The 19,429-nt window shown below is 40.6% G+C and overlaps 1 protein-coding gene across 3 annotated transcripts in view; it reads right to left on the bottom strand.

Annotated features, from left to right (window-relative positions):
* The window catches only part of LOC101158931 (transcription initiation factor TFIID subunit 4), a 90,397-nt gene that overhangs the window by 57,377 nt on the left and 13,591 nt on the right, over positions 1-19,429 (bottom strand). For all 3 annotated transcript variants that reach the window (XR_002289027.2, XM_011493737.3, XM_011493742.3), the window contains 6 exons: positions 17,347-17,499; positions 14,983-15,105; positions 14,465-14,554; positions 13,338-13,547; positions 7,253-7,328; positions 6,236-6,350 (listed from right to left, as the gene is read on the bottom strand). Coding sequence is in view for 2 of the 3 variants with exons in the window: in XM_011493737.3 (XP_011492039.1) it covers positions 6,236-6,350; positions 7,253-7,328; positions 13,338-13,547; positions 14,465-14,554; positions 14,983-15,105; positions 17,347-17,499 (767 nt within the window). In the remaining variant the exon portion in view is untranslated. The remainder of the gene's footprint in view (positions 1-6,235; positions 6,351-7,252; positions 7,329-13,337; positions 13,548-14,464; positions 14,555-14,982; positions 15,106-17,346; positions 17,500-19,429) is intronic.

Below are 19,429 nucleotides of genomic sequence, written 5' to 3'. Positions count from 1 at the left end.
CTCTTTGGCATCACTGCACTTCAAATCAAATGAGAGCGCCATCGACAGGTCTGACATTAAAAGGAGGGGATGAAATATGAAATGCAAAACATTCCTGGCTGTGCCTGTGCACTAATAAAGCAAAGATGTAATTAGCTTGCACAGGAGCTAAAGAGCGGCCTCTCAGTTATTGGTTTGGGCCGCCTTGGGGGACACGGAGCCGGGGGCCACATGAATACATATGCATGTCGTTTCCATATCAAGTCCTGTTTCAGCGAGGGCATGCCATGGGTGCTTTGAGGACTGCACCTGCCCTTTAGATGGTTTGTGTGTTGGGAGGAAAATAAATGTATGGCGCTAATGCTACCTTCTACATCCCCCAACTACCACCACCCCCGTCCACAGGCCTGTGGGTAGAGGTCTCGGTGTCCTGGCAGGGGGCCCTGATTGATTCCTGTGACTAACACCCGAGCCTTGCATGTTGCCGCTCCTGTGATGAGAGACGTGCACCGAGGTCCAAGAGCACACTGGATATTCAGGGTGTGCTGATGATCCTACTGGTGGCTGGAGAGGCTGAAGAGAAGCTGAGATGTTTGATGGGTGACTGCAAATAACTCACTCTGTTGGGTGTATACTTCACTGGTTAAATGAGCTGGAGGCTCTGAGAGGGATTCACAGAGATACACAGTTCTGAGAGACAACAATCTAATCCTATACCTTCCTTGTTTCTGAAACCCCTGCTTCAACTATTTTCAGTAACTTTAAAAAAGTCCCATTTTCTGATAATGGAGGACATATCTAAAGAAAACTAAGCTTAAAATTGCGTTACTGAGTTTTTATTTATTCAAATCGTTGAGAATTGGGAGCAGATGAAAGAATACCGCTTAAAAAAGAACTTACACTCTGTTGTGACGTAGAAAATACGCTCGGTGGGCCACAGGCTCCTTGTTCTGCTCTGCTCTGCATCGGGCAGAGGAAAGGGGGCGAGCTGCTCTGCACCAACAATCCTGCCCACAACTCAGAAGCAAATTTCTACGTCCTGCCACTCTGCAGAGACTATGTCCTAAAAAATGACACCGTTTTTTGTTTTTTGTTTTTGGCTAAAAACTGCAAAATAACAAGTAAAAGAGCACTGGGAATGCTTAACCCAGATCCATTTTTTCTCAAAAATAAAATGATGTGTATTTAACCACAAACCAAGTGGAGCAGGGAATCCATTCCTTATATTGTTCTTTTTCACTGATGTCACCATGGGTTCTTATTGGGTAAAATAGCTCAAATGATGATTGGAGTGGGTCTTTAAAGCAAAATGTGAGTTACATTTTACTCACCGCGACTTTGTTAGCAAAAATTGCACATGACATAGCAATTTTCAGAGCAACTAAGGATGTACCAGCAGATGCAAGATGAAAGAAAAATCCAACTGGCTGAATTGTTGTGAAAACCAAACCCTTTGCTCTGTTTTTTCCACATGTGTCTGTGTGAACTCTTCTTTGCAGCGATGCCAGTGTTTGTTTGTTGGTGTGTGTCCACCATGTAGCACAGGGTTGGATCAACAGGACTGAGGCTGAGCTCAGCGGTTGGCAGAGGGCTGAGGGCCTCGGTTGGTTTGCCAGTGATTACAGCGGATGTTGAGTGTTTACAGAGAGATCGGGGAGAGGGGAGGAGGAGGGCATCGAGACAGCTGCTTTCACTCTGTACAGTAAACCACACGCAAACACCAACACAAGCACTTACACAGAAGGCTGCCGCTGCATTGGAAACCCCACAAGCCCTGCAGTGAGAATGTGTGCGTCTGTGCTACAGCTGGCCCGCTGGGACCAGTGGTTTAGAGTGACAGCCACACACACATCAGTCCCAGACTGCAGCTGAACACAGCCGGCTGGGTGACTGACTGAGCAACGGCCAGATGATGACTTGTTGCATACAAGTTGCTTCATCCACAAGTTTTACTAATATAATCATAACTTTTTTTTAATTAAATAAACCTTTACTGACATAAATGTTATCGGAATTTTAAAATACTTTTGGAAAAGTATTTTATTTCTTTTTTTTTTATTTATTTATTGATATCTATCTATCCATGTTCTTCTACTCATCCGGGACTGGGTCGCGGGGGAAGCAGTCTAAGCAAAACTGCTCAGACTTCCCTCTCCCTGAGACGTTCAAGGCCAGTCAAGTCAAGAGACGTAGTCTCGTCAGCATGTCCTGGGTCTTCCCCAGAGCCACTACCCAGTGGGACTTGCCTGTAACACCTTCCCAGGAAGGCACCCAAACGAGCCAGGAGGCACACTACCTTTCTCAAGAGCCACTTGGCTGTGCTGACCGTCATCACCGCCACTTCACTCTTGGTCGCAAACCAACAGGACAACATCATCTCCAAAGAGCAAAGAGGAAGTCCTGTGGTCCCCAAACCAGACCCTCTGTGCCCCCTGGCTGTACCTAGAAATTCTGTCCTTAAAAATTATGAACACAACCGGCGATAAAGTGCTGTCCTGCCGGAGTCCAACAGATTATTATTTGTCTATCCAAAAAGAAAAAAAAAACTTTAAAATAAAAATTACTTTTACACTGCGTAAACCCAAAATCTCATCAAGTATTTTTGCCTAGTTTCTAGTTAAAAAACATTTTCACACTTGATATAAGACAAAACTACCTAGAAATCCTTTCAGTAAGATGTACTGACTTATTTTAAGACGATAAATCTAGACTACCTTGAGTCATTAGATCCTCAAGACATCTTATTTTAAGTAATATCTGAATCATAATTTACATTTAATTTAAATCAAATGTGTAATTCTAGTCTTATTTTGATTGCTCTCGTGATAAGGATAGACGTATTGTTGTAGCGCTTAAAACGGGATATTTTGGGGGAAAAGTATAAGCATGTATGCAGGTATATAAATGTGCCCACTTTAAAGATATAAAACAATTTTATTTTATCAATACACACTTATTTTACTATCCTATTTTCAATCATCAGAGTTACAGACTTCAATAACAGTATCAACAACTAATTTTAAGATTAAATCTTGTCTTAAAAGAGCAAGACATCACAATGTATTTGAAGACATATTATCAAGACAAATTCTACTAGTTCCAATGGCAGATCTTTTCACTTATAAGAAGAGAATTTTTTTTTTTTTTAATTTCTAATTTATTTTCCTTTAATTTGGATTAGGTAAAATCCCAGTTTAAGATCAACACTAACAACTTTTAAAATTAATATTGAGTAAGACTTCAGAACTGAAAAAATCTCGCCAACATTCAACTCAAATCTTAAGAAACACATTTTAAATGTTTGAGTTTTGAAGCTTTAGAAAGTTTAGCTGGATTCTGATATTGTCGGCATGGATTTTTTGGCAGGGAAGTTACAACAACTGAGAACATCACTTGTGCTCTTACGTTCATTGATGGACTGTTGCACCTTTGCTGCACATCAGCACTGTGTTTGACAGAAAAGAAATATAATCGTTGACTAAATATAACTATATATCCCGTAGACTTCTATTGAGAAATAAACAGCTATTACTCAGTCATTCTATTAGTCAAAATAACTATCCTTGCTTTGCTACCTTTTTGTTCTTGCTAATCCTAATTTTCTTTTCATTATCTTTTGTATGTTATCTAAGTAATAAACTGGCCAATCAGAGGCCTCAATAAAAGTAGGCGGTCTCACGTCGAACATTTGAAGTTTTTCATTGACAAATTCTCCCACACCCACTTTCAAGGGGTAAGGACTTCCAACAGGTTCACTCCTGATTGGGGAAATTGATTACCGTAGTAATGTTGACTCAGACCGAATCCGACCAATCACTGCTTACTGATGTCATCTGGCTCCAACATGGTGGCGTCCATGTAGCAAAAGAATAGCAACAGAATTGACTTCATTTCATTGGAGCCAAAGGTTTTCCATGGGTGATGTCACACTCACTTGGTCCAGTTCTCTTGTACAGTTAATGGGGATAATGGGGTCACAGTTGGTCTGAACAAGTTTGAGACAACAATAAAGGGAATCACTGAGCTGAGAACGCAAGTATGAGTTTTGCTGGAGCCTAAAACTGATCCTTTTGTGAAAAAGAGATCATCTCGTCACTCGTTTTACATGATTAAACCAACTTTTTAAATGTATTTTATTGAATTAAATAATTTCAACTGCTGTGTTTCTTCCAGTTTAGCAGCATTTCTTTATGCATTTCATGGTCATTTTTGTGTTTTTTAACACTAAATTGTATATGATGTGTGTGTGATGTGTCATTTTTGGAAAAGCACTTTGTATTGCAGATAATCTAAAGTGCTGCCCTAGAAATCCTTCTGACTGGATTCTACTTGTTGGGATGAATGATGTGGAGCTGTCCATTCCCTGTGACACAGTGACTATCATACGGTTGACCCTACCGCTTGTTCTTTAATATATCCTGTACATCACCTTCCTCCTCTAAAATGGAACAACGCAGTCAAAGAGGAGAAATAAGGAATTGGTGTAAAGACTATAGCCGTCTGTGATAACTTTAAATAAACTGAGCATTTATACCATTGTTCCAAAACCTTCAAGCATAGTTCAATGTGTCATAGCTGCAACTAAACAAACAGAAAATTCAATGTTTACTTTGTTTTTCTTAATTGTTCTTTCATTTCTGACTGATAAACATAATATAGACACTGTAAAACATAATAGAGCTTTATAATTGTTTTACCTTTATCTCAATTATATTGTTTCTATTCTTGTTGGAAAAGAAAATTGTTGTTAAAAAGTTATTAGAGTGCAGCCTGACAATGCGCCCACACACACACGCAGTGAACAGTCAGTCATGCTGCTTGTAATATGGCTCTGATTGTGTCACAGCAAAGAAACTGACATTTTGGAAACATAAGAGGCCTAACAGGATAATGTCCAGAAAATCAGGACTTCATGATGTTGTTTTGGTAACTTGATGTTTTTTTTTTTTTCGTTTTTTTCATTTGTGTCTATTTAAATAATTATTATATGTTCAACATGTCAAAATGTATGCAAGATAAAATATTGTCAGACTGGGGGTGGGAATTCAATTCTTCTACTACCCACTCCTTTGATAAGCACCTTATCACTTTGTGTATCATGTATATGCTATTATTTACTTATTTTATTTTCTGTTTGAAAAGAAAAAGCAATCAAATCGTGTGATTTTAGTTAAAGAAGGACGTTTAGAAAGTGCGTGCTAACCATCTACATTTCATCAAAAATAATTATTGCTTTCAGAGAGACGTTTGGAATTTCACTTTGTGTAGACACAACACAAACTCAGAGGCTGGAATGGCATTCAACAAGCTGAAAGGTTTTCTTTTGGGACGGTGGTGCAACATGTCATCCAGCTTATGTTAAATTCAGTTTGTTCGTTTGTGGCAGGTCCCTGTGATCACTGCAGGGGGGGAAAAGGTCGTCAGTCTGACAGCTTAATTACCAACGCTGCTAAAGATTTATCGGTTTATCAATCAGAGCCCCGGGCCCTCCCTCAGGAGACAGGGGCCATTACAATGAACCCACTGGCCCATGTGACCCAGGCTCATACTGCCAAAGCCCAGGCACATCAAGGCCGTCATAACCCTCCCATCTCTGTCGATATTTACATACATGAACACCATTAAAGCATTCTCAGATAAACATATGTGCACTCAAGCAGGGACACAGAAACACAAGCTACAATGCAAAGACACACACAAACACACTAGAATGTAAACGGTGCACAAACGCAAAGTAACAAGATGAACACAAAACATAGACCGCAAAGGCCAGCATGTGGGCGATGAACCTTTTATGTTCTGAGACAAAGGCCCCGCTGAAGCAGAGAGGAGACTGGAGAGAGCGCGAGCAAAGCTGCAGGCGAAACCCTGCATGTTTGACTCCACCAAAAGGTATTTTCAGAAACGCATCCAGAAATTCCAACCATCTGGACACAATTATCATTTTTCTAAATTAAGATTTTGCTCATTTGCAATCCTGCCAGTGAGTTGTGACACTGACACAAGGAGGGTGAGGGTGGGGGTGATCTATCGGTTGGCAGAGTGCTGCGGTGAGAAGGGCCACAGATCAACCAGACGGGCAAGAAGGCAGGCAGCCAGGTGGCCAGGCGGGCAACTGTATAAAGCACTCACAGGTTTAGCTAAGAGTGTAGCCTGTAGTCATGCATGGACTTCTTGGTAAAATGCTGCCCCCAAGTGGTTGCAGCTAAGAAGTGCGTGAGTTTTACAGCGAATCTCTTGACAGGAGGAGTTGTACCTGAAGGAGCCTCCCCCTGGGTCGTTGAGCTTGTTTTTCTGATTTCCACAGATCTGAGCAGGCAGGCCCATGGGACTTCTGCCTGTTTGGATGATGGCTCCTTTTCCCATTGCGCCTGTTGAGGAGAAGTCATATGAAACAAGGGGAAAGCGCTCAAGAATTAAAGAAAGAAGTGATGCTATCATTGAAATGTCCCCTTCCATCTGCATCAAATGCCTTCCTGTCGAACTACTACCTTCAGCTGTCTCTCTTATCCTCACAGGGATAGATGGGTGGGGGGCAGTGTCGCTCTCCCCAGGTTGGGTGCAGAGCGTTGCTCTGTCAATATCACTGCGCTTCACCGGCTCTCCTTGCACTCCTAAACCGCATCCCGCTCCGAGACACGTTTTCCAGAGAGGCACAAGGACTGCCAGAGTGAATTTAAACTTGATTTTAACAGGCATGTTCCTCGCCGAGAGGCACGGGAAAGTATTTTTAGAACTATCCCCGCATTCCAATTTATGGGCATAAAACAACCTACAGATCTTTTACCGCAGGCAATCTTCGGGAAGGGGGCAGATCAAATTTGTATGCACCTCCGATCACACACACACTCGGGCAAAAACGCGTACAGCTGCGTACACACAGCACCGGAGAGAACACAGCTCTCTTAGGGGAGCGTTCCACCCGGCTGGTGTCGGGGCGATGTTTGTGGGCTTCTGTGGGAAGCGCAGTTGTGAATCAGTGTGAGTAAGCAGCAGTGCAAATGTTTGGGAAGACTAAATAACCAAACGGGGAAAAGCACCTGTTCTCTCTAAGGCTCCTGTCTGTTTATGCATCTTCCAGACCACGGAGGGAACATTCACAGTGTGACTGATAGCAATCTAACGTTTAGCCTGTTTCAGTGCCTCTTCCAGCAAGGTTTGGTGTATTTTCTCTTCTATATTCAAACCTTTCATCCTATGTAGATGTTTATTTTTTTGCCAAATGTACCACCGCTTGGATTATCAGGACTGAGAAGCCCTGCAGACGTCTCACCTTGTGGTCTGATGGACTGTGTGAGCACCACGGGCATGCGGACCTGCCCACTGACGGCACCAACGCTTTTCACACCCTGAGGAGCAAAAAGCACAGAGAGGGAAAATTAAAAAGTATAAAATTGCACTCTTGACCAAACCAGATTTTTTTTTGCTTTTCTTTTTTTAGTGGAGTAAAAAAGAAAAAAATCCACAGTTCGCCATTGTTAGAGAGCAGAAAACTCTCTGGAGGTAACCTCTCTAAAAGCCACTTTAGCATGGTGCTTTAGCATAATTGCCTCTTTTATAAAGTGTGAGTAAATAAATAAGAATCGGCAGTCTTTGTGCGATATGGAAGCAGAATATTTGTAGGAGGGATGAACTCTTGCTGCACAGTTCGGAGAATGTGGAGGTCAAGGTGGATTTCGAAGCTACAGTGAATGACCTATATTTGCTTGCATTTGCAGATTGGAGAAAAGCAGTAAGAAGTCAAGACCTCTGTGAAATTGTAGTTTAGAGGGAACAGCAGTAGGAGGAAAAGAAAGGAAGGGGGGGCACTATTCTGGGCTATTAGAGTCACTTCCTTCCTTGCTAACAGCTACAGGCCGAGCCTTAGGCTCAGCCATCCATTCTAACCAGTTTGCTTCTTGCTGCATATTTTTTAGCCTTGTTTTCCATTTCCTGACACATGCTATATTACTGTTCAAGCTTCTGAAAACGACGGAGGCCATTTTTCCCAGAAATCCACTGCAGGGGCCTGAATGAGTGGGAGGTAAGGGGAGGCAAAAATACATTCATAACAGGCAGAGATAGCAACCACCTCTGGCCAGACGATGACACAGTTAACAATTTCAACAAAAAAAAATGTTCCTCAGGTATCTCAGGTAGGAAAAGCAAGGAATCATGGGCAGATGAGACAAAAAAAAGATCTCAAGTTCATATTGAAATCAAAGTTTACTTTAAAACGAATATATTTAGAGAAAAAGGCCAAATTGATGCAGAAAACTGTCTTTTAGGCAGAAAGTTTAAACATTAGTTCTTGTGTTTTATTTAAGTTTTGTTATTTATATTTAAAAATACGTTCATGGATGACCTATAGTCACTGCTAAACTCCCCATTTTAATGCCATTCTCAATGTCACAATTTGATTTACACAACAATCTGATCAAATTCAATTTTAAGTTTTTCAACTTTCATTTAATAACTCATTTGACTGATTAAGACTTTTTTTTTAAATCAAATTACTTGTATATTTCTAAGCCCACGCTTAAAGCCACTGGTGGAGTGAAGGAAGTTGGTGGGTCGACATGATAGAGAATAGATTGTGGATTGAAAATGTCCAAAGGTTGATGGTTATTTTATTGTCCTTTATAATAAATCGAATGTTAAACCTTTCCTAAAGCAGCGTGTAAACCTGTCAACACTAATTCCTGTTTAAGGTCGCTGTGTAATGTAAAACTGAGCCAAAACTGTTTGTCATTCCAACATAACCAGCAGTAAATCAGTAAACAATCAGGAAGTAATGCAAAAAGCTTAAAATTACCCATAATGCCTTTTACAACCAAAGCATGAACCAAATCAAGTTCGGACTTACTCAAACTGTTATTCCACAAAAAAAACTGCTATAAAAGTCAAATCAATCAATGATTTCTATTAATCAATACATTTTTTGTGTAAGTAAATAAGCCTAAATAATAATATAAAAGATGGACGAAAGAACAAAACTTTTTTTAATGCATTTACGACATCCTATGGTCTATTTAAGTCATGACTTAGATAATGGAAGAGTTATAAAGCATTAATTGACTTTTCATTGACCTTTGACCCCAGTATGCACCATATATACTTTCCTGAGAAAGTTTAAGGTTTGATCCAGAACCTTCACAGCTTGTGTTGACAAACAAAAACAAAAAAACCCAAATAACTTTCATTAAAAGCTGTGACATTGCAAGGCTTAAAGTCCCACTCCAATAATCTTTTGATCTATTTTCAAAGTGTTCCCAGTAATTTTTTAAATTATGGTTTTGCTTTTTTAGCCAAAAAAGAAAAAAAACGTTGTTTTCTAGGATGTAGTTTCTGCAAAGCGGCAGGATTTCATCCGATATTTGCCTCTGAGCTGTAGGCGTGACCATTGGCTTGAGTAAGCCTGCCCTCATTTTCCATCATCCCTTTGTTTACACGCTCTCCCACTACCTTACAGTCTCTCAAAACTCTCAACCTAACCGAGCACTATTGAAACTCTCCAGCCGTACATTTTTGAGCCAGATGCCAGCTTGGATGAGCAAAACAAAGATGGACACGGATCAAGTCTTTTACAAGTGGATGCATCGGAATGGAGCTGAGCAGGAAGCTTTTGTATTTTCTTCATCACATATAAGCTTTTTTTCAGACAACATTTTTTCATCTGCTCCTGATTCACAGTGATTTGAATGAAGAAATACTCAAATCTTCCATTTTAAACTGAATTTTCCTTATAAATGTCCTCCATCATCAGAAAAATGCCACGAGACCTTTAAAATCACCAAAACACTATTGTAATAGAAGTCTTTAAACAAAACATTTTCACTGCTGTAAGATCCTACAAAGGCCTGGATTTTTTTTGCCTAATTTATTTGCCATTTGCCATCATTTTGTAAAATTCTAAATGATTGTTTATTTTGGTGTTTTGCCTGAGACAGTGGTGGAGTGAAAGGGACTAGAGGGGCGTTTAGGATGTGGACCATGGCAACCACATTGCTTTGTAATTGACCTGGGGCTGACCTAGTTACCTTGTTTCACCCTTCAACGGTTAACATGTAGAGGGAGGGAGATGGTTGCAAGAGGAAAAGCTTAACAGACCGGGAAAGAGAGAAATCCAGAGTAAAAATAAATGGGGTTAAGAGAGAAAATGTAAAGAAAGAAAGACAATGCATACATGAAAGTTTGTATGTATCACGTATGTTTGTTCCCAGATGTGATGAGGAGACGCAGACATGGACAACCTCCCTCTTTAATGTGGTACAGATGTAAGGTGAGGTCATTGCAGCAGCAGACCCTGCAGCTCACCTGCCCTTGTCCCAGCACTATCAATGCAAAAGCTGCTCTCAACACCCCCCCCCCCCCCCCCCCCCCCCCCCCCCCCGGCACCATGAAAGCAGCCATCACAGAAACATGCCATTACATCATTACAGTGTTGACCACAGGGCTCACCAAGTACCCAAAACCAAGAGAGCCATCCAAACCAACAAGTGTGTTTTCAGATCCTCACAGAACCGGGCAACATCACCAATGCACCAAAAAAAAGAGGGTTTTGAGACACAGGTTTTCTTTAAAAGAAACACTGAAAGGAACAATAAAATCCTACATCCACAGTGTCTGAAATGGCTAAAAAGATGTTGTTTTTCCTCCCTCAAAAGCATACAGAGCAGGGTTTGAACCTTAAGGTGGCTGCACGAGTCATAAGGGAACTGCAAGACACACCTGCACCTCCCTTAAGATGCACCCGTCCCTCTTTACGACTCTCCACGGGCCAAAAACCCCAAAAGCCCGCAGCACCCGTACAGGTGTATGTGGCTTTGTTGTCATCTGACCCATTCCTCAGTTTGACCTATATGGTTAGTCTGATGTCAGTTTACTCTTGCAACATTGTGATTCTTTTAATTAGTATTACTGGGTGACTTGACACAAACCAACTATGAAGAATGCAGCCTTTTCTATTAATTCTGACCTTTGTGATGCAGTTGAATCACTTTCTGGTTTTAAAAACAAGAAGCATTAAGACATTTAAGTACAAACAATTAAGGTAGATGTTTTGGGAAGTATTACCAGATCACCCGAAGGAGGTCATCTGCTCTAAGAGCTTGTTTCTCAACGACTATGCTTACATTTGTAGGTTTTCATTAAGCGTGCCGCTCCCATTAAAGATACAATAAAGAGTGCTCAGGGAGTCCCATCCTACACTCAGCCTAATGTTGCATTTCACAATTTTCCTAAAAGTGATATCAGCCGCTTTGAAAACCTAACGGGTTTCCAAATTTCAAGAGCGGATGTTTTGAATTTAAAGCCACGAGGCATAATCTGTAAATTGTCTTTAATGTTACGTAGCACTTGAATCTGTACCTTCTGTGTTCAAATATGCAGCTGTGCCTTTTTATTCCTGAGGGAACTTACTTTCCTCTGTTGTATCTGTAAAACTCTTCGTTTTTGTTTTTCTAATTTAATAGATTGTGAATTTATGTTGACCTTATAAATAAAAAGGCTATCCCACTGCAAAATCACACTGATGGTCAAAAGCAAAATTAGCATTAAAACTAAAATATATTTACCAAATTAAAAGCTGAGCTGTAGGCTAATATAATCTTTCCCAAATCCTGTTTTGTAATGTCTAATAAACCTGTTTATCAACTGTGTTTTTTATTTTATTTTAATTCAGTAAATCTTCTAAAGGGGTCCTCAAACAGTTGTGCAAATTGTGAGTTTAAATCCAGTCAGACAGGAATAGCAGTCGGTAGATTACTGTTAACAGATGGAGAGCTGGAGTGGGAAGTCTTGTTTTGGTTTGATTTGAAACCAGAATTCAGAGCTGCAGTCGTCAACACTGTTCCCAGATTTGACCTGAAGTTGGGTGAATATGAGGGACAAAAAAGCCGGACTTTTTTGAATGATGTCAAGTGTGGCTGTTCAAAAGCTGAAGATATGACAACCACCCGCTAGTTTGAACGTTATTTTGATCCTTAAAGACTCCACCCCAATGAAAATAGTGTTCCTGGTGTCTTTAACATGTTCTTGTGGCATTTTCCTGTTGATGAAGGACATATATAACGAAAATTAAGCTTAAAAGTCATTTTTGTGTGTGTCTTTATTCAAATTGTTGTGAATCAGGAGCAGATGAAAAACTGCTGGTTGAAAATGATTGTTACGTAGTAAATACAGTGGACTGGCCACAAGCTCTCCAACAGAGAGGGAAAGTTGCACCAACAGTCCCGCCCAAAACTCAGAGGCGAATTTCTTGTGAACTACTGGTGCTCTGCAGAAACTATGTCCTAAAAACAACACAGGTTTTTGTATTTTGGCTAAAAACGTCATAATTATAATTAATTGACCACTGGGTATGATTTTAAAATAGAAAAAAGGATGATTAGAGTGGGACTGCAATACAAAATCCCAATATGAGATTTGTTAGATAGAGTGTTAGTGTATGTAGTTGTATGGTAAGGGTATTATTACCTAGTAAAGAAGTATTTCTAAAAACTTGAGTATTTGAACCAACCACAAACGAAGTAAAAAGTCTTGACCAAACTTAATTTTCAGGTTACCTCATTTGATTAGAAACTTTTATTTTTATAGCAACTTTCACAGATAAAATCACAGAGTTACAAAGTTTATTTTTAAAAGAAAAAGAAAAATCATTATTACAAAAATAAAAGCTGCAGACATAAAAGCATGAAAACCAAATAAATAAAAGAGATCTAATAAATACAAGATGACACTTTAACTTGATATTTTTTTATGTTTTTATAAAGGAAGTTTTTGTTTTCAAATTCTGAATTTATCAGTCATTTTGAGCATGTTTTTAGGAACTTCCTGTTTTTCTTTTACTTTTTGTTACATGTAACTATTTTTTATGACAAGTAATTTTTGTTGGGTACATTAGATCGGGTAAAAATTACCTGGCAAAAGTGATGGTGTAACTTTTTAAGGTGAAAGTGATCTAAGTTATTTTATACATAAAAACATAGTGATGAATGGACCCATACTGCGTTCTGACAGAACAGCTTCCTTTGGTTTGTTACTTAAAACTGTTCTCATTGATAAACTATAAGTTGTTGTTGATTCTTAGTGAGATTAAGAAAAACTTTAATAGATTATTATTGTTTGTGGAGATCTTTATCATTGTTAAGTATAGATGTCTTTTTTATAAACTTATTTAAATCTTAATTTCAGAAATGTGAGTCTTCCATCATATTGTGAGTGTTATGTACTGTAAATATGGAGTTCATCTATCTGCAAAGAAATTCAAATCATCCATTTATCCACTTTTCATTTAATGCAGAAGCTACAATAAGCACACATGCAGAAACCCACAGCCTAGTCTGCTCAGGAGGGTGTTCCCTACAGTTTGTACGTACCATCACGGCTGCATGTCCGAGCGTCCCAGCAGGCAGTGCGGTGGCGCCTGGAGTGGTGCTGACACTGTTGGGGTGGCTTATGCGCACAGCTGGCCCGGCCACGATGGCAGGCGGGGTGCTGCCGGGTGCTGGTTTGACTCCCTGCTGCGGGGGCTGGGTCAGGGACTGCTGACTATTCAGCAGAGACAGCCTCAGGGCCGGGAGGCTCTTCTGTTCATGAGGAAGCGGGGGGGGGTCAGAATTTATAGTGCCTCCATGAAACAGTTATGGTCAAAAGCCAAACACAAAAACAACTACAATTCCTTCCTTTCTCATGTTGAAGCCATTAGAAATATGTCAAAAGTTGATGTACCTGTCAGTACTCAGTGATTAAACCTGCTTTGCCTTAAAACATATGAATCTTTGAGGATTTTTTTGACTGTACAATTGATCAAAAGCTAACCAAAGTGAAACACCTGAGACGTTAATGAGGCAGATTTTAACCATTTTGAGCATTTTCTGACATAAACGATCTAACGCTGCATGACGTCTGTTCGCGGCCGGGTCGGGAGGTTGAGCGTCTTTGTGACGCTCATCGCAGCTGGCTGAAGGAACCTACTGGGTACTGGCTGCAGGGGCCACTGTCACAGACAGTCAGACGTAAGACCGGGTAGGGGGGGGGCGCATGCGTCGCTCTACTGTCAGACCAAGCATCACTGGTCCTGCTGGCGGGGAAAGGGCTACTTTAGGGGAGCCCAGTTAGAACAATATTTGAGTGGACCAGCTTCAGGAATCCAGTTTCAGAGTTCAGGTTCTAATTCATGGGAAAAAAACAGGCCTTTAGTAATGCCTTAAATAGAGAAGGTAACTTTAAGATGAAGGTGTGGATTTGAGTGATAAGATAGCAGATAAAAGGCCCTGCAACACACTGGAGACCTGTCCAGGGTGTCCCCTGGCTTCGCCCGCAAGTGACCGGGATAGGCTCTGGCAGCCCCGTGACCCCGAAAGGAATAAAACGGATTAGAAGATGAATGAATGAATAAAAGGACCAGAACAGCAGATTTTCACACTGCCTTAACAGTCAAAAAGTAAGATTAAAGTTACTGTTCTATAAAGGTTACAGAAAGAGTCTCTAAACAGATCCCCACCTTGAGAAAAGGCACCAGGTAAGGCTGTGGAGAGGACTTCAGCTCAGTCTGAAGGCGGCTGGTGAACTCTTCAGGTTCAATTTTGGCATCCTGTTTAACAAAATAAAAGCTTTCACTGTCAGAGAACGTCTCATTACAAAAGAAGACCTTCAACTTTTAGAGTTTCATGCCTAATGTTGGAACTGGATTCTTGCTGAACATTTACAGCTCAGATTAGAGGTTTTTAGTAAAAGTTTCTTGCTGCCATCTAGAGGTCGGAAATGCTCAATACAACAACACAATAATGGCCAAGCATCTAAAATGAACTTTCCCCACTATTGAAATTCACCAACACACAAAAATATCACACTTCCTTCCCGCTTTATCATATCAGAAATAATTCTGAAGGAAGTTTCACTTGTAAACGTTTGGATATAGAAAACACCAATGTGCTATAGCATATGACAAATATGAGGATCACAGCCTTAGGTCGATTGCTTATTGTCTTGAAATGTAATGTAGGAAGTTTTGGAACTCACCAACAGGTCTTGGACCAGAGCCTTCACGTTCTTGGAAGTCTCCGGGGAGGGAGAGTTGTGGGATGCAAGTTTGATCAGAGTAGCCAAGAAGTTCTTACATTTCTTCACATTCTCTTGCATTTCCTGAAACATAACAAGGGATCAGTTAGCCTCTATGTAAAAGAAAGATGGACATTCAACTGGTGACCTATTCCTGAGTAGACTGAACTTTCACTTTAAACTGCACTTTGGTGGATAAATGTCCAAACTCAATGCTGGATTTACCTCATGAGCAGCACGGAGTGCATTGAAATAATAATCATTTGTTTTTGTTCATGTAAAATGATCACTTTCAATAGCACAAAACAGCAAAGAAATATGTCATGGGTTGTGTCCAAATTCATTCACTACACACTACATACTGCACTATGTAGTGCATTTGCCATTTTGTAGTGCTGTCCGAATCTACAAATCCAAATGAGTGTCCTAATAATTTCCTTCTGCGAAAAACTAGTGTGCATCAATGCTCACTAGATTGGCAGATATAGACCACAATGCATTGCGCTTGAACAATTTTGGCAAAGTAAATGTATTTTAAATGTATTTTTTAAATAAAATATTAACGTTTTCATCTTCAGAACACAGAAGATTCATAGTTGATTCCCAGCTTATCAATTCGATTTTCACTCTGTGAAATCGATAATATTGCATATCTACATATTCGCAGGTTTAAAAAAAAAAAGTAGTAAGCATGGTGTCCGAATTGCTTTTAAAATTTAGGGCAATACACAGTCCCGCACTATATATAATAGTATATTAGCATATTATATACCATTACTTTAAGTAGTTAGGGATTATGGCCCGTACACACCGGGACGAATATTCGCCAGGCGTTATTCGCCAGCGTTTTTCGCCACGTTTTTTGTGTTCACACCCAGGCGATTTTCGCTGACGATGAGCCGAGCGAACATGCAATTTCATTCCCTGACATTAGATGGCGCTTAATGTAAACAGAAATACTCCTGTACACAAGGTGGCGCTGCGCAACTTTACGCTTCTTAAAGTCGCTTTTCACTCAGAAGAAGAGAGCAAGTATTTACGCGCTTGTCAGAATCATACAAAGAAAACATAAATATTTCAAGCACCAGTAGCTCCAACTGGTGTTTGGTTCGGGGATATTTTAGAATCTTCTTCACTGGTATGTGTGCTCTGCAAGGCAGTTTTGTGTTTGAGCGCCCCCAAGTTGTGTTTTAGTGTAACTTCAGAAGCTCCATACACGTGTGCAATAGCGCCATTCTCATCGAAAAAAAAAAAAATGAACCCGAGGCGTTTTTTTTTTTTTTTGACGCTTTGACACGTGGCGTTTTTTCGCGTCGGTGTGCACACTCACATTGGTGCCCGGTGTGAACGGGCCTTTAGGCCACGCAGAACAGAAAAGGCAGGTTATAAGATTCAACAGTGAAGGCCCGTTCACACCGGGACGAATTTTTAACGCCTCGTGACTAAACAAAGGGCACCAATGTGAGTGTGCACACCGACGCGAAAAAACGCCACGTGTCAAAGCGTCAAAAAAAAGAAAAACGCCTCGGGTTTGTTTTGTTTTTTTCGACGCGTCGCGTCGAAATCTATTCGACCAATGAGAATGGCGCTATTGCACACGTGTCTGGAGCTTCTGAAGTTACAGTAAAACACAACTTGGGGGCGCTCAAACACAAAACTGCCTTGCTGAGCACACATACCAGCGAAGAAGATAGACGCCAAGTAGCGTCTACACTGCCGCAAAGAAATAATGACGGACATTCTAAAATATCCCCGAACAAAGCACCAGTTGGAGCTACTGGTGCTTGAAATATTCATGTTTTCTTTGTATGATTCTGACAAGCGCGTAAATACTTGCTCTCTTCTTCTGAGTGAAAAGCGACTTTAAGAAGCGTAAAGTTGCGCAGCGCCACCTTGTGTACAGGCGTATTTCTGTTTACATTAAGCGCCATCTAATGTCAGGGAATGAAATTGCATGTTCGCTCGGCTCATCATCAGCGAAAATCGCCTGGGTGTGAACACAAAAAACGTGGCGAAAAACGCTGGCGAATAACGCCTGGCGGATATTCGTCCCGGTGTGTACGGGCCTTTAGGGTGGGAATTCGGACACATCCATGATGTTTTGTTCTAGTTTGCACCATTGTGAATATAGAAGGTGGCATGTGTGTGAGCACGTGTGAGTCTCTTTGTCCATGCCCAGCTGTGCGATAAGGTCCGACATGATGAGGTCTGGGATTGAGCATGCAGCATGGCAAGCCTCCTGAAAGCTTTGGGAACACCGGGCCCGCCTCCACAGAGTTTGGCCACAAAAAAAAAAAAGGGGAAAAAAAATCAAACAAAACAGACCTGGGACACGACAGGACCTCCAGGAGCAGCAGCGATGCCCGCCTGTGCAGGCTGCACTGGCTGAGAGGCAGGCTGAGATGGGGCCTGGGGGGCCATGACCACAGGGGCCTGCTGTGGAGCCGTCACTGCCATGGTGGGTGCCACGGGGCCCTTCTGGAAGACCAAGAAAGAGACAGAGAGATAAACAGGACGTGACGCTTCGCTCGCAGCAAGGCCACAGAGAACAGGAGGCAGGCGCCACAGCGCTCCTGTCACATCCAGTGTCCTAACTTCAGTGGACATCTCTTCAAAGATGAGGAGGAGGAAGAGGAGGAGGTGACAAGGAGGAAGAATAGAGAACAGGAGGCCCTCAATGCTGTGTTTGTGGCCACCTTTTTTACATCTAGGTTTACGAATTTTTATGAAATTCTGTCTAATATATTAAGAGATGTCTGTTCCTTAAGATCTGCTACTCTTTTCTAACTGATGCAGAAGTGAAAGAATTCAAAGAAGAAAGCAAAGGTTTGAACACGACTAATGTTTATTAGTTGGTATCGTCTGTCCATGAATCAAATTTAATCATTATTTATTGTAGAAAATTTCAGACAAACTGGGATGGAAATAGATGAAACATAAAGGTTTAGACTTAGGATCACAAAAGTTTAATAAATCTTACATGACACTGGAGCAACAGCATGAGCTGAACTCAAGCTGAGGTCCCCGCAAAAAGGGGGATGATGCTACAGAGATTCAGTTTCAAGGTCCACTCGGATGAAAATCCTATTTTTGGTGTTTTAAACGTGTTCTTGTGGCATTTTTCAGATGATGATAGAGGACATGTATAAAGAAAATTAAGCTCAAAGTTGCATTGCCTCTTTCAAATCATTGGGAATCAGGCAAAAAAAATGGCGTTTGAAAAAGGTTGTATTTGTGACATGGAAAATACATCGGGCAGACCACAAGCTCCCCGCTCCGCGCTCTCAGCAAAGGGGGGCAAAGGTCGCTCCACGCCAATGGTCCCACACACAACTTCCGATGAACTACTACAGCTCTGCAGAGATGATGTCTTAGAAAACAATACAGGCTTTATGATTTGGGCTTAAAATGACATAATCATAATTAAAGGACCACTGGGAGCACTTTTACAGTAGATCAAAAGATAATCGGTGGGGGTCTTTATTGTTTTATAGTACAAGTCCTTCCTAATGAAGCCAGACTTTGTTCCTGAGTCCAAACCTGATTTGCCCCACAGGGTTTCTAAAGGAGAATGCACCAAGAGCTGTCAATCAAAACATAATCAAAGAGCTAAGTGATAACTATACCAAAACATCAGGCATCTAATGTAATGAATACATAAATGAGACCTCAACTTTAAGAATAAAAGCCTTATGTTACTGTCTCCCAAAGGGCCTGTTAATGTCTGTGGTCTTTAAACTTTGGAATCTCTACTAAGGGACAAATCCCTTATTCTGACCCTTATTCTTTTTTTTTTTTTGTACTGGCAATGATATTCAATACTTTTCTATTTTAAATTGTAACTGGCCTTGTAAAAAAAATAAAAAAATCTAGAAATGTTGATGTATTTAATGACAAAACAATAGGTGATGTTTGGAGGAATTAGTAGACTCAAAACATGTTTTCCTGCTTTGTTGCACATCTTAATCGATGATAATAATTCAAAGTGTGTCAGAATTCCCTCACTACTCCCTAACCCTTAAAGGACTATATGGTGCTGGACTTCCCAGTGCCCTGGATTTCAATGCTCACTACTTTGTTTGTTGTTTTTTTTAAAACACCAAATATGGCATCACCCATTTGCCAAATGAAAAGAAAAGTAATAAACACTGTAGGAACAATTTACGGAGACTAAAAACTTGGAGGATTTCTAGAATTTCTTTTTTTCGAATGACACGTGAGCATAGATGCAAACTAGTTTTTTCGGACCAAACCAATCAGTACACTCGTCCGTTTCTGACATCATTAACAAATCTTATTTGTTTTTGTGTTACAGACCAGAAATGCTAAACCAGCTAAAAAGTTAAGTAAAGAGGATGTAATATTTCAGAATGTCTGGGGTTGTTACCTCGCAAAGTCAGAGGTGAAG

Source organism: Oryzias latipes, chromosome 3 (assembly GCF_002234675.1).
Source record: "Oryzias latipes chromosome 3, ASM223467v1".
Classification (NCBI taxonomy): domain Eukaryota; kingdom Metazoa; phylum Chordata; class Actinopteri; order Beloniformes; family Adrianichthyidae; genus Oryzias; species Oryzias latipes.
The sequence above is the reverse complement of the archived record's forward strand: the minus strand, read 5'-3'. Positions and strand labels throughout refer to the sequence as shown.